We start from the raw sequence: 15,676 nt of genomic DNA, 5'->3' as shown, positions 1-15,676 counted from the left end.
AAGCTAAAACATACCAAAAATTCATTTCAAAGTGAACTATCCCTTTAATGCACATTAAACGTCTATTTGAACAGAACAAATAATAAATAGATAAAAATGGAATATGGAATATATTTAAAAAAAGGGGGTTTGTGAGGGAACTGCAGGGAGTTTGTGAGTTGAAAAAAACTAATTTATTAAATCATTATATAAAATTATTAATATTAACTTAAAATCTTAAAGTAAATATTTTAGTTCAAAGGGGTTCCTCAAAAATTAACAGGCAGTATGTCTTTAAATTTTGAATGGCATTTTGTTACGCAAGTAGTACAGTGCTCTGAGGTCATTCTTCATAACTACAGCATTAATAGGCTTACAGGAAGCATGTTATGTGCACGTACTGTGTGCTCTATCCTCAATAACTAATCTATCAGAATAACAAAACTGTCTTTTTTACATTAGATATTCTCTGAGTAGAAATGATGCCTAAAGAGCTGAGTACAGCTTAGGAACACAGCAAGAGTACAAACACAACGACACAGACAACTGGCACTGCAGATGGGCGACTGAAAGTGTGTCATCACCATCTCCAGTCTAATCACCTCCGCCCGCGCTCCTCCTCTGTTTCTCTCTCCCCTCCCCTCCCTGTCTCTCTATCTTTCGCTCTCCATCCTCCCCTCGCAGTCTATGTTGTGGAAAGACAAAAAGTTGATTTGTTCCTCAGAGGCTGCAGCTCAGCACATCCTGGCAAATTCGCATGTCTCCCTGCGTCCGCGTGTGTTTCTGTAGGCGAGGACACATATGGTGATGAGACTGAGCACATGTGTTATTGTCGCCTTCTCCAAGTTAATCTCTGAAGGGGGGGTGTGGTTTCCTCCTTCTCTTGGATCCCAGTACTGAATATTCAACAGCATTTTGCCTCAAGCTTTACATCAAACGTCAGTTTTGACTGCGAAACCATCGGTGGTTCGATTTTGAGACTTTACCTGGCTTTGGTCTTCTGCTATCTGTCTAAAATGAGTTTCAGCAGTGACATGGATGAGACGGAAGAGGGGAGGTGAGTTTTTTTTCTATTTAAAGATGAAGAATTAGCCTTGCGGGAATAGGGTAATGGATGTTTTGCTTCGTGCCATGAAATTTGTGTTTATTAAAATAAATACATAGGCTCTAGAACCAGTGCATCTTACAGATTAGTAACCAAGCTTATTCTGAAGGCTTGTGTTTGGCTAATACTCTTACAGGAAGTAACTGCATGAGCCTCCATATGGCTCAGATTAATAGATAAATTGATATACCAACTGAATAGATCAGCTGATACTTATCTGTCTGTTTATTATTCAATTTATTTGTTGTTGTGGCTCTCTGCGGTTATCAAATGCATTGTAGGCTGGTTGATCAGAAAACAAATTAAAGACTGATCATGTCTGAAGTTCCTCTCCTGGAAGGGCATCATTACAGAGAACGCAGTGGACTGAGAGGATTCTCATGTCTCTACCTATCAGTTTCTCTTACTGGTGGCCTTAAAGGGCCACGGTTACATGCATGATATGCAGAAGGCAAAATAGGTCACTACAATTGTGTATGAGGAATCATCATTTTCATTAAGAAAAAAATCCCAACTTTTCCCCCAGATTAAAACATAATTATAACAAAACTAGTAAGACTTGTTTTCAGAGAATATATGTTTAGATTAGATTACTTTAGATTATGGTCCAATTCTCACTATTAACTAAGACTTTTCCCTCAAAAAACTCCTTATTACTGCTTATTAATTGTTAGTAGGTAGTTGTTAAATTCAGGTATTGGGTAGAATTAAGGGATGTAGAATATAGTCATGCAGAATAATGCATTAATATGTGCTTTATAAGTACTAATAAACAGCCAATATCCTAGTAATATGCATGCTAATAACTAGTTAGTTAATAGTGAGAATTGGACCATAAAATAAAGTGTTACCTATTTTTCTTACCCATTAGCGATTTTCTTAGAATTTTTATATGATCTTTTGTTTGTCCTGGAACAACATTCGACACTTAAGTGTTACTTGTATCAAGTAAAAATATCTAAAAATGATTCAAACAAAACATATTTACCTCAGAAGCAAAATGGTTTACGTACATTATTAGGATTAGTTTACAGAGAATATATCTTGAATTGTGTGGGCTTTTTAATTTACTATTTATTTTTAAGATAAAATATGTATATTTATTATGGAGTAAGAAAAATAATCGTATTATATTACAGTTTTCCTTTAGGTTAATTTATTTGTCCCTATGGATGTATTTATGACCCTAACCCAAACTAATTAGCCAACCTTTAAATTGTAAGGAAGTCCCAAGCCCTTCCCTAAGCCTAACCCTACAATCTGATTGGTTGATGGGAATGTTGCTTCAGAACAAACAACAATATTGACCCAGGAACACATCCCAGTTGCCCACTGAATTTCATTAATTGATTGAGTCGACCATCGTGACTAATCCCTAGTCCAAGTTTATTTAGACGATGGATCAACCAGACTAAAGCTAGATTGAGCTGATAACTGACGCTACATGCAGATCTTTGTTTGACAAAAAATATATTTTATGAACATTCAAAATGGTCAGAAATGCTTTGGAAAACCAAGGTGTTCAATTTTATCTCAAGGTTGAGTTATTCTTCAAGAGCATCACACATGCTTGTCTAGACAGGTCAAGCCTCAGCTCTCGAAACCTCCTGGATGTCAATCTAATGTTGGATAATCTATGAGAGACTATGTACTTGGTTGACATTTTGTTGAAAAAGGAACCTCAGAGCTATTTTCAATGTCCTGCCCTTCACCCAAAAATAAACAAAATCAATAATTCAAGTCAAGACTCAAGAAGACCTTTAGCCATTCTTTCCTTGCAGTCTGTCCAGTCTGCACATTCAGTAAAAGCTTGTGTGTTTCATTTATTTAGTTTTTAAAATACCTAAAATAAAACCTGTTTTTCACAGTCAACACAGCAAGGAAAACTACACATTACATCACATTTAGATAAGCAAGACATGTAAGAGAAATATTATTTTCCTATGTATATTCAATCAATACCACTGCTTATATGATTAATTTAGTTAATCTTGCATGAGTTACGTAGAGATTTTCTTACTTAACTATATAATCTTTTTTATTGTATGTATTGAAAACAGACACTCTACCTTTATTGTTACTCAATATATGACGCTTTTGACAGAGGGATTAGAGGAGGAAGACAAAGGAATCGCTTCTAGAGAATGTTAGCTGTTTAAGAATGTAAGGGGATGAACTGAAGGTTTCAAGGAGGTCACATACATGTTAGGGTTAGAGTTTGACTGTTAAGTATGGAGATGTAACTGAGGTATTCACCATGTATTCACATGCAAAGCCTCAGATAACAACCGTTCACAGGGCCCTCCTTCCCTCACTCTCGGTAGAAGTCTCAGATATATTGCCTCTTTTATCTCTTTTTTTGTCTCTCATGTTTCAAGTTTAATCTACAAATGCTGTGAGAAGAAACTTGTGAATAATGCCTCTTTATGTAGTCAAGGTCAGTAGGCCTGGGGAGAGTCTAGGGAGTGCGATAAAATGTTTCCAATTGAAAAATATTTACGGATGTCAGCTGGGCATATATGGGGTGTTGAGGAAGACCAAGGTGGATGAAGATGAACCGGAAAGTGTCCTACTTCAAAAGGAAGTAGGAGGCCTTATGATAATCTCTTCTTTTATTTATCTAATCAATTTTGAATGTCTTTGTTCAATGAAAAATGACACAAGTTTTAATTCAGCAATGCATGTTTCATTTGATTAAATTAGTTTTGACCTTGTAATTTTGTTGTTGTTGCATTTTCTGCTGGATTTTTCCAATCTTTTAAGCCCAAAGTATCAGTTTGGAAATGAACACAGGCATTTGCTTAGAGCTGAAAGCATATCCTTTCAAAGTTAACTATGTGATAGCGTGCATGAACATATTCGCACTAGAAAGATTAATGTTTGTCCAGTAGTTTAGTGTCTCTTCAGTTTCTTTTTCGACTCATACGCATAAAAACTAAAGTATACTTTGTACTTTATTCTGCATAAACCCCACCCCTGCAAACTTGCTCAATTTTTGAATGCAATGCCCACATCTCTAAATCTAATCAACAACCGATGCTCCACGTCCAACATTAGTATTATTTTTTTTTTCGATAATCTGCTACACTTGGATGTGCTGAAGAATAACCTGGAGGAAAATCTGTCGCTACTTCTGTTTCATTGCAACTCTAAGTAAGGTTGCTTTATATCCAAAGCAGAGTTAAATGTCTTTTCATAACCACTGCTAATAAGAAGCTACATATCCCTAAAATAAACAGTACAGCAAGGGAAATATCCTTGCCAAATAATAATCATGCCTCTTAAGTTGAGTTTGATTTCGGCCTGTGGTGGATTGAGGGAAAATTTTGTTTGGGAAAAGCCTCAGAAGCCCTTGTTGGTTAGGCAGGGTGTCAATCGAGCGCATAAGTCTCTGAATCAGCTGTCTCACTGCATTACAGCCCACGGCTGTCTAACTCTTTAAAGCAACTTGCACACAGACATACATTTTGTAGGATGATTGTTTTACTAGGACATTGGTTTGTGTGCTACGAACATTCATCAGCTTATGTCAGTGAATTCTGATCGAAAACTCCTACGTGATCGAATCGACAGCATGTACTGCAAACCTGAATGACCCACATATTCACACTGGCTGTGAGTGTGAAATGGTCACTGTGTCAGTGTCTTTCGGTATTGATGATTTTAGCACAGGCCTGTTCCTCTTGGGATAAACTTTTGGTCTGACCCCTTTTCCCCTGTCATCTGCAAACACGATTACTCACGTCTGGATCTGACGTGTGGGTGGGTGTCATGTTTATGTGTGTGATTGTAGCCTCAATCTGAGCAGGTGTAATATGGTGTGGATTCTTTAGACGAGCTGCGACAGATGGCCAGAGAAACAAGTCGCCTTTGCTCCCTGGGTCAGATAATATTTGCAAACGGGGTTTATAAGGTCTAAAACTGGGTCACTTGTGTGCAGCTCTGTATCATTCTGTACTCCAGAAATATGTGTACAACTCATATTGGACTGTGGTCTCTTATTTGATGAGATATGACATAACTTTCAAGGCTGCATTTACTTGACCAAAAATACAGTAAATATTGTGAAATATTACAAAATAACTTTTCTATGTTAATATATTTTACAATATGTTATAATGTTGTGACACCTAAATTCACATTTAGATTATTAATTATTTTCAGTGTATAATTGTTAATTTATTTAGACAAATTAGTATAAAATGTAACTACTTATAAGTTATCGGACATAATCATTAAAATAATTATAGATTTATTGTACTGGTCCAAATATTTATATCGGGGCATCCATAATTGCTTTGCCCTGCTTGTTTAATGATTACGGAACCTATCATAATTCACTGAAATTTCATGTCAGTCCAAACATGTATGACCTTTTTTGTTCCATTGAACACAAAATAAGAGATTTTGAGGAATATCTGAGCTTCTGTTTCAATTTAATGAAAGCATATTGTGAACAGGAGCTTTCAAACTGCAAAAAGAACAAAAAGCATCATAAAAATGACCTTTATGGAGCTTGACAGCCCCTGATCACCATTCATTTTCATTGAGCAGCAGTAATATTCTTCAAAATGTTTTTTTATATTCCACAGATGTTTGAAACAATAAAAGGCCAAGTAAATAATGAGGATAGAATAAAACAATTACAGAATTTTCCATTTTACTTGAACTATCCCGTTAATCCCTGCTGAAATAAACTGTGAGTGACTATTTTCCACCCGATCTCAATGCCAGTGAAGAGGCCTGAGCACAGCCTACCGTAAGAGACCGTAAGTGTCATGCTACAATTACTCCCTTTTTCAAAAGCACCCAAAAAGCCTCCATTACACTGTCCACCCACGGTGTCTCTAAAATGAGCGCAGGCAGCTGCTGTGGTCTGATTCCTTGCGCTGAGAGCATTGATTTTTTGCAATAATGAGACAAAAGCTATATCTGCTCCCCCGCCTCCACACTGTAGTGAGAGTCATACTGCAGCCTTTGCCTCATCAGTATCTCTACAGTCTTGAGATGCCGCAGGGGAGCTTAGGATGGTCTTTTGTAGATTTTGAGCCTCTTGCTATAGGATCCCTTTTTGATTTGTTAGTTACACGTGATGCAACGGCCCGTATGCTCACTGAAGCGTCCTAAGTGAGGTTTTAGCCCCTTCACTGCGCTGTTTTTTTCTCTTAGTCTTATTATTTTCCCTCCCATTTTTACACCGTTTCTTTCTTTCAACCCATTACCTTAAAGGAATAGTTCACCCAGAAATGAGAATCCATGCATTATTCTCATTCTCCTTCAAGTTTCAAAAAGGGCGCGAAAGCATAATAAATATAGCATTAAAGTGATCCATTCAACTCATGCAGTGAATTCCAAGTCTTCTGAAGTCATACTTTTTAAAAATGTTCTTATTGTTACTTTAAAAGTATTTCAGTGGGATTTTGCTATGAGTATGTTATGATTTTTAAAATAAATCAGTTAATATGCTTCACAGAGAAGCCAAGATTATTCGTAATATAAATGTATAATCTTTATACATAGTAGCCAAGATATTTGCTTGGATCTGATGTGGTAGATGGTCGGTCCATCAGACATACACATGAAGAGAAGTGTTCTGCCAAATGTTTTGTATATGAAGTCTTGAGTGTTGTTTTGGTTTAGTCTTGGTTCACTCTACCCATGTTGCTCCAGCTGGTTTTCATTTGGTGATGAAATCATTTCCATGGAATGGCTTGGATAGCTCTTATGGCTGTTGTGTGACTTTCACATGCATGTTTTGGAAATTTCCCTAGCGGGTCTCATAAGAAACTCTCAAGAACAAATTGTTTTCTTTGCTGTATGTGTTAACGAGTGTCAGGACACCAAAATATTAGTAGGCGATATCAAATCGAGTGGAATTTCGCGATGCCATTGCAGAAACTACTATGTTAATAAACAGTTTTTGATTTAAATGTTACATATTCACATAAGCATTAAGAAATGAAGCAAATTCATTGCTCAAGTTGGTTTAAGTAGTTATTATTCAAATGTAAACAGTCTATCATACACACTCCGACTAGAGATTCATGATATTAGTACCATATTGGTCGATATTGAACTTTTTAATTGTGCATTGTCATTTTCTGTATTATTACATTTAGATAAAATTTGTAATCAACAAAATGCTCACTTAAAGTTAAAGTTAATTTTTTTATTTTAGTTTTTGACGGTGGTGCTGCATCAGTTAGGACGTTTGTGACTGGCTCCACAGTGTGAGCGACACACATTAAAACTGTGACCTCAATAAGATTCAATGAGTGTGTTTAGCACTTGTCTCCCTCCCCTTCTACATCTCAAGCTCCTTCTTTCTTCTCCTTATAAAGTCTCTTCTCTTTCTCTCATTGGCTTTTGGCCTGTTCTCTGTCTGCGAATGTCTTCTCCTCCCTCTCTGCTGTTCTGTAGCTTTGGCAGCCTTTCAGCCATTAGATCAATCCTGAAAGTATAGCAGAATCTCGGAAGCTCCTCCATTTTTTTTCTTCCTGCAAAAGCATTGACTGATCTTGATCAAGAACCGCCAAACATCTAGACCCTCCTGTTGGGAATGTACTGGTGGTACTGTAATGTCCTGCTGCCTCATTAAAAATGCCATGTGGTTTATTCAGCTGCCCATTCCCGCTTCACTACCCGGACGAGCGGCAGGTGCCAGTCCTGCGTATCCTGTGTCTGACCCCTAACCGATCTGTAAAGCTCAGCAACAGGCGCGTGCCAGAGCTGAGTCAAGCCTCCAGAGACTTAGATGCCAGGGCTATTAAAAAAACACACACTCATATACAATCATGTGTTCCTTTTAATATGTGGGTGTGTTACGTGGCATTTAGGATTCGGGCCAGGCGTGCATAGTGGTACTTCCGCCAATCCATGTCTGTCACCTGTTACCCGTAACATGTCATGGCTTTGGGAAATGTGAGCTTTGGGCCTCTGACGTGATGCTATAAAAGCAAAAGTGGTTGTGTGGCGTGTGGTTCACATTGAAGAACGCAGTACAACAGTTTGTGGAAAGTGTACAGCTTTTAAAGGAGAAGATATGCCGAACCGTGTGAAAAGATGGTAATCATAATTTTATAGTATGAGATTTTAGTATGTAAAAGTTGAAATGTAAGAGGGATATGAAAGCAAAAATGTTTTAACCATTGGTTCAGCCTAATGTCATTACAAACCCGAATGATTTATTTTCTTTTGTGGAAAAGATATTTGGCAAAATGAATGCCTATATAACTATTAGATAATAACTATTTTATTAATTAAAAATAAAATAAAATATAAATTTCAGATGAAAAACTTAAAGTAAACAAAAATTTTGAAACTGAACTGAAATGAGTAAAAGTGCATCATTAAAAAAAAAAAAGTAATTGAAAACTGAAAATCAAAACATAAAAAGCTAAAATATGAATAACTTTTTTTTTTCAAGTTTAACAGTCTCAGTCCCCATTTACCTTTTTGTAAAAAAATTCAAAATATCTTCTTTTTTGTTTCTCTGAACTGTCCATCTAAGTGTTTGATGTTTTAGTATGCGTACTACTGTAAATTCTCCTCAATGGAATTTTTATGATGTTCATGTGTAACTTGGACTAAACAGCTTCAAATATTTGCATTCTTCAGAGCGGCCTGGCTTTGTTGTGTTGTGCATCAGAATTTGAAATTACCAATGCAAATTAAGGGTAGAATGAATGACCTAATTATGTTACATAAATAGGCCTCTTGAGAGCAAAGTAATTGTTTTTTTAAGACCGAGTTGAATACATTCTCTGCAATTTCTGTTTAATCCAATATACTGTGATTATTTTTCATTCAGTGAAAAATACCAAGAAATCTGAAATTAATGTTGGTGGCATTTTTTTTTTTTTGATCCAAATCAGAGTGATCACATCCTGCCTATCCAGCATGACTGGAAACATTGCCGTCTGTATGATATGTCAACATTCAGTTGACACCCAGCCAGTGTGTGTCCTGACTTCACAGTTGGAAGCTCAGGTGAAGTAAGATTTTGTGCTCCTGCTAACGCGTCTTCTTTCTTGTCCTCAGCAACAGAGAGTTTGAGAGCGTGGAGATGAATAAGCTGCGTCAGAGCCTGCGCAGGAAGAAGCCCACCTATGTGCCGGAAGCCAGCCGGCCACACCAATGGCAAGCAGATGAAGAGGCTGTACGGAAGGGCAAATGCAACTTTCCTGTCCGGGTAAGTTGAGAAGTCAACTGGCTTTTTAAGTCTTTGTTACTTTACAATAAGGTTTCATTAGTTAACATGTGCTAATAATGAACTGCACTTCTACAGCATTTATTATTCTTTGTTAAAGTGAAATTTCAACATTTACTAATGCATTATTAAAATCAAAAATTGCATTTGTTAACATTAGTTAATGCACTGTGAAGTAACATGAGCAAATAAAAAAACAGCTGTATTTTTATTAACTAACGTTAACAAAGATTAACAAATACAGTTACACATGTATTGCTCGTGGTTTGTTAATACATTAAGTGTTGGTTCTGTCAAGCGCTTTATATATATAACCTTTTAGGGGGGTTCCCATCATGGGATCATTTTATGGATTTAGTTTAATTATTTCATTTTGTTTTTATTTGTTTTTATTTTTATTAAATTTGATGAAATGAGCACCTCTTCAACATACTTTATCTCTAGAAAAAAATTAAATAGCCTGTCAAACATAAAAGTATTATGCAATCACTTAAAACATTTCTCCTTATATAAAAACCTTTTTGGCATAAAATGTTCTTTAAAATGTAACTCTATGGTTCTATATTGAACCCCATTGAAGCTTTTTTTCTAAGAGTGCACAATAAGACTAGGAATGTTTATAAAGAAAGTAAATAGTGTCAGTTTCGTTTGAATTCAATCTAACCCAGGCTCTGCCAACATAAAGGTCTGTAGTGTAGTTTATGATGTTCCAGACTTGCTTATTTAAGCATTAACACTCATATAATGGCTTAGACTTCAAATGGAATAAATGTCGCGCTAAGGCGCTGTTATTCAAAGCAATACTAGGGCAAGAGGGCAAAAGAAAACGGGTATAATAGGAAAGTCCAGATATAGATTGACTTTTTAAATGTTTGAAAGTCAGCAACACCCTAACAGTGTTTGGCTGAGGGCCAAAGGCTAGAGCTTTGAACAAAAACAGACTTGAACTTAAAGGGCGACCAATCAAAGCCCCACACAATAACACCAAGTTCATGGCTTGAATAGGATGTTAAGAAGTAGAGTATATACCATTCATTCATGTAAAATCCATTAAATGTGTAATTATGTGAATATTTTAATGAAAATTCACAACCCTATTTCAGTGTGAAAATCTATTGTGAGATATAACAGATTTAACCTCTATATGAATTCCATAATGTGGCTAGTATTGCTATTAAAGTAAAACAAATAAGTAAATCCATTTTTTATAATTCATACGGCTTTTCTCACGAATTACTGATATATGTGATTAATGTAATGAATTAATCAGAATATTATGTAATTATTTTGATTAAAGGCATTTGACAATCCTATTTTGAAATGCAAAGATGCTTTTTCAAGACTAAAGACTATCATTAAGTAAAGTGGAGGATATATTGCAGTGGATCTTGTATAATTAAATTCAGCCTAATTTTACTCTCCATCCTGAGGCATCAGGAATCTCTGTGAGACTGAGATGTAATCCTGTAATGGCCTCTGTCCTCATGGCCACCATAATCACATAACCCTGGCTAGATGACTATTAATTGTGCCCGTGTGAGGACATTTTGATTGGTTTAGGCTGGACAAAGTGTCTCGCTTCAGAGTTCCACAAATATATCCTCTGCAAATATATCCTTTCAATGGGTTCCTCATTGAAATCTACACTAGCCCTGTTTGTACAGGACTAGTTTTCCCTGAAGAGGTTGTGTAAATTTGTGTTCCTGTCCGTTTTTCTCACATAACCTCACCAAAAATGACAGAGCAGTGATTTTATTTTCACAATGCATGTCATGTCATTTAGAGAATTAATGGTGTTGTGGAAGAAAAATTTCATCATTTTCTCTCTCTCTCTCTCTCTCTCTCTCTCTCTCTCTCTCTCTCTCTCTCTCTCTCTCCCTTTTCTCTATATTTTTTCTCTCTATCCGCAGTACCTCGGTCTGGTGGAGGTAGAGGAGTCCAGAGGGATGCATGTGTGCGAGGATGCAGTGAAAAAACTGAAACTGGTGAGTACAGTAATGCTTTCCATTCTCACAGAATAAAACAATACGCACTTGCTATAAAAAGCAAACTGGCAGCCAAAGAAGCTCAAATGTACAGTCAGCCAGTATAGGAAAAATTTGATATATTATATTATATTATATTATATTATATTATATTATATTATATTATATTATATTATATTATATTTATTTATTATAATTTTATTGAGGTAAGGTGAAAATATCAGGAAATTACAAATGTATTAAATTTATGGAAACTGTAAAAATTATTTTGTAGAGTAATAGACATTTCTATTGTGATTATATCTGTTAATAAAAAATCAATGAAGAAGTCTGAAATTAACTGATCGAAAAGTGTACAAATTCTATATAAAGTGGCCAGTGTTTCTGTAGGTCAAATTGAATAATGCATAACCAGCACAAAACAAACAATAGATATGTTTATTATTATTATTAGTCCCCACTTTTTGGAACCGTTTTTGCTAGATCATGTCTAGGCCAGTTGCTCACAATTAATTTTGAAAAGTAATGCTTCAAAATGCTTTTTATAGACTCTCAGTACATCCTCAGTCCTCACAGTAACAGAGTCTCATTTATTTTAAAAATCAATCTTTATAGATCGGAGCTGCTCTGTCAATGGCTATTGTCTTCAGTATTGCTGCTCCGTCAGTAGCTGTATCCTGACACTGCAAATCTCATTACTGAATTGTCAGAACAGAACTGTAATACCGTATATGTATTTATAATGTATTTTTGTTTGTAAAACAATTGTTTAATTTTTAAAGTTTAATTTTAATTGTTTAAAGTTTGTATGACACTGACTGTGTGTGGTCCTTGTCTTTGGGGCCACTCCATCTGTTCATATACGCTCTTCTCTTTCGTCCCCATGTTGGTAGTTCCAGCTGTGTCTGTCTACACAGTCACTTCATTTATTTTCTCTTCTTCCCAAAACCCCCAAAGCCTTTATCTCATTCTACTCTGTGCCTGTGCTTGTTCCTTATTTTTCCGGTCTCTTCTCTCTACCTGCAGCCAGTGTCATTTCCTCAGTGTTCTGCTGGACAGTGACTTTTGGGCTGCTTGTAACAACATTTGGATTCCCTCAGTTCTTCTTGATTTAGCTGCATTCTTCACTTTGACTTATTCCTACAGTTTGTCCAGATTAAATGCGTTTCACTGTGTCCTATCCTTCACTCTCTCAAACAAACATGTGCTCACAACAGATTCAATGAAAAATTGAAAGCCTGTTCCAAAACCTAGAGAGTTGCTCTTGCAGTCTACTGAACCTGTCCTAATTGCGATGTGTACTTTCAGTCTAATAGTTTGGCCTAAAGAATGTACCTCAGGGCCAAGGACCCCCCAAATAGGAAGATCGCATTGCGAGTAACTAATAAACAAAGGCACACACACACACACACACACACACACACACACACACACACACACACACACACACACACACACACACACACACACACACACACACACACACACACACACACACACACACACACACACGTAATACTGTTCAAAGGTTTGGGGTATTTATGCTTTTAAAAGAAGTCTCTTCTGCTCTACAAGGTTGCATTTATTTGATAAAAAAAATACAGTAAAAATAGTAATATTGTGAAATAGTATTACAGTTTAAAATATCTGTTTTCTATTTTAATATATTTTATATTGTAATTTATTCCTTGGATCATTCTAATATGCTGATTTGGTGCTGAATAAACATTTCTTATTATTAAAAATTGTGAAAATGGTTGTGCTGCTAAATATTTTTACTTAATATGTTCATGATTCTTTGATAAGAATAGAAAGTTCAAAAGGAGAGCATTTATTTGACATAGTAAAGACTTTAATTTTTTTTTATTGCATAATAATATTGCCCTTACATAAATGTTCTTATTTGGCTAGTTTTATCTGGCCTTAATGGGGTTTTTTCCTGGAACTCACATGTATCACAGGTCAGCATGTTGTCAGGCAGCTCTCTAATGCACTGTAGGAAATATTGAGCTGACAAAAGCTAAAACTGTCATGGAAATATATCATGGACAAAAATTATTGTGCTAGAATGCTTGATGCACAGCAAATCAAAACCTCTGCAGTAGTGCTAATATCCAGTTGTGTCAAAAGGCTGATGTTGTTTCAATATTCTTTTCAGAGTGGGAAAAAAACTGTCAAGGCTGTGCTTTGGGTGTCTGCTGATGGCCTGAGAGTAGTGGACGATAAAACTAAGGTATGTGTGCATAGAAATTTTGTTGTGCATCCATTGAAAGCGATTAATCAAGGGTCAAAAAAGTCTTTCATCCACGAAAAGCTCCCAAGCCATCAATTAGCCGAGTCTATCAGCGAGAGAGTAGGTCTGTAGGAAACACAAAACATGCAGTAAGAGGAACCTGGCAGACCTCCAAAAGACCCGTCACATGACCATCCGGCTTCATGAGACATCACTTAGACTGTCTCAGACACTAGATGACTTTTGAGGCCAAGGGTTCCCGTGTCTCTCACGGTTGGGTTTTTCTTTTGAAAGTTGGAGGATTAATGTAACATCCTTCCCTCACACAAAACCCGGAAAGTTAACCAGAAAAGGTCAAAGGCCTCACATAATGAGTTTTCAGCTCACATAGTAGAAGGCGGAAGGCCACAAAGCTTTCTTTTTTGTTTCTCGTAAGGGCTCCAAGACTCAAACGTCCATTCATTATGCCCTTCTAGTAATCGTCCCATATGCATATGAGTCAGCACTGCCACCTAATCCTTCCTGCCGCTGTATCACGCCACCTGTGTGTCCTGTCCCTCTTCTCCTTTATCGTGCTAAACCTTACTTCAGGGCTGTGCGATTAAACGAATTTCTTCTTTCAAATTTGCCTTCCAACAATAGTGAAACATTATAATTGAGATAAAGCGCATTACTTTCCTTTACATCACTTTTGCCCATCCTTAAATGCCCAAACTTAATGTCCAAATCAGTCTAATCATTGTGACTGCCGTAAAATGCAGTCTACTGCAGGACATGCTTGATATTAAAGAGTTGTTAAGAGCATATTAAAGGCCCGTTCACACCAAGAACAATAACGTTAATGGCACAGAGGAACGATATCGTTGGAATCACTTTCAAAATGATTTTTTCCAGCTGATGAACGATAAAAAGATTGACAGCCAATCAGAATACAGTGGCAGACGACATTACTGCAGCACATGCTTATAATAAACAGAACTTTATCGTGCATAGATGTGGATGCTAATATAGTTATCAATATGGTTATCTTCATTGTTGTCGTTCTTGGTGTGAACAGGCCTTAAGCTGCGAAAGAAAACTCAAACTCTTCCCCAGGTGAGTTTCAGTGTGCGCTTCGAGACGGAGCGAAACACGAACAAGCGAAGTATACCTTGGACTTCGGGTGTGTTACTAAAAGGTCAGATGTGTGTCAGTATATTGGATCCATGTGTTAGGTCTTAAAGTGACAGTAGCCTAATATACCTACTGCCGTCTGTCATTACTGTTAATAGAACTACAAAAGAGAAAGAGAAAGTCACTCACTGTTCATGACTGAATAACTTGAACAAGAATCTTTAAGAATCATCTTTTTTTTTATTGTATTTGTCATATTGTTTGTAATTTGTTTTTTATTGTATTTCTGACTTATCTTCAATGAATAGTTGAGGACTTTTTTTTTACTTACATTTGGTTTCTACATTTTTTATATCATAACAACCCTATTTCCAGAAAAATGCTTAAGATCTTGGACATATCTCCCACTCCTGATAATTTAAATAGCCGTGATTACAATATTGACCAAAACAATTATGATTAGCAGCCCTACTTGACTTGTCAATATTCATTATAGTAAAAGGGTTATTGATTACAAGACCAGACTTGTTTTTGTTAGTAAAGACCAGACAGTCTTATTCCTGACAACTGAGATGAGTCAGCATTCATGAATCCATAAAGTTCTTCCCGTCCACTGTAAACCCCTGTTATCCCCCCAGGACACATTCATCCATGATGAAGCTTTTGGAAATCTGACCAGGGCCCCTTCGGTCAGTAATTGGCTAACAATGAATGGGCCCCTCACCTCAACCCAGTCCTCCTCTGCTTCACTGACCCCTCACCTACCACTTCTACACTGTTCAGCTCATGCATTATGTATTTAGTGTGGCCCCCTAACAAGGAAACACTAGCCACTGTTACAGTGGGAGGTCCAGGCTACACAAAAAGCTTTAGTCATGTTAGAACAATCAAAAGGACTAAAACGGTACAATGTGGTTGGGTCATGGACAAATAAGAATAAATAAGGAAGACTAATCTTTTGGATACATTAATTCAAATAATATTTTAAAACTGAAATCACTTTATCACTATCTCAGTACAGTTAGACCACTTTTTGCATTATGCCCCACAAA

The 15,676-nt window shown here is 36.4% G+C and overlaps 2 protein-coding genes across 4 annotated transcripts in view; one reads left to right on the top strand and one right to left on the bottom strand.

Moving 5' to 3' along the window:
• The window catches only part of LOC309507061 (uncharacterized protein), a 159,247-nt gene that overhangs the window by 27,160 nt on the left and 116,411 nt on the right, over window positions 1–15,676 (bottom strand). The gene's annotated exons all lie outside the window — the stretch shown is intronic.
• numbl (NUMB like endocytic adaptor protein) overlaps window positions 1–15,676 on the top strand; it is a 46,290-nt gene that overhangs the window by 20,415 nt on the left and 10,199 nt on the right. The window contains exons 1-4 of one of the 3 annotated variants that reach the window (XM_082179500.1): window positions 652–1,036; window positions 9,125–9,275; window positions 11,204–11,278; window positions 13,437–13,511. In XM_082179500.1, the coding sequence (XP_082035626.1) occupies window positions 996–1,036; window positions 9,125–9,275; window positions 11,204–11,278; window positions 13,437–13,511 (342 nt within the window). In that variant the 5' untranslated portion in view covers window positions 652–995. Of the gene's footprint in view, window positions 1–651; window positions 1,037–8,098; window positions 8,150–9,124; window positions 9,276–11,203; window positions 11,279–13,436; window positions 13,512–15,676 lie in introns of those variants that run through there. The other 2 variants (XM_082179501.1, XM_082179502.1) reach the window with 2 other exon arrangements.

This window comes from Leuciscus leuciscus, assembly GCF_965113295.1.
Source record: "Leuciscus leuciscus genome assembly, chromosome: 9".
Classification (NCBI taxonomy): domain Eukaryota; kingdom Metazoa; phylum Chordata; class Actinopteri; order Cypriniformes; family Leuciscidae; genus Leuciscus; species Leuciscus leuciscus.
The sequence above is the reverse complement of the archived record's forward strand: the minus strand, read 5'-3'. Positions and strand labels throughout refer to the sequence as shown.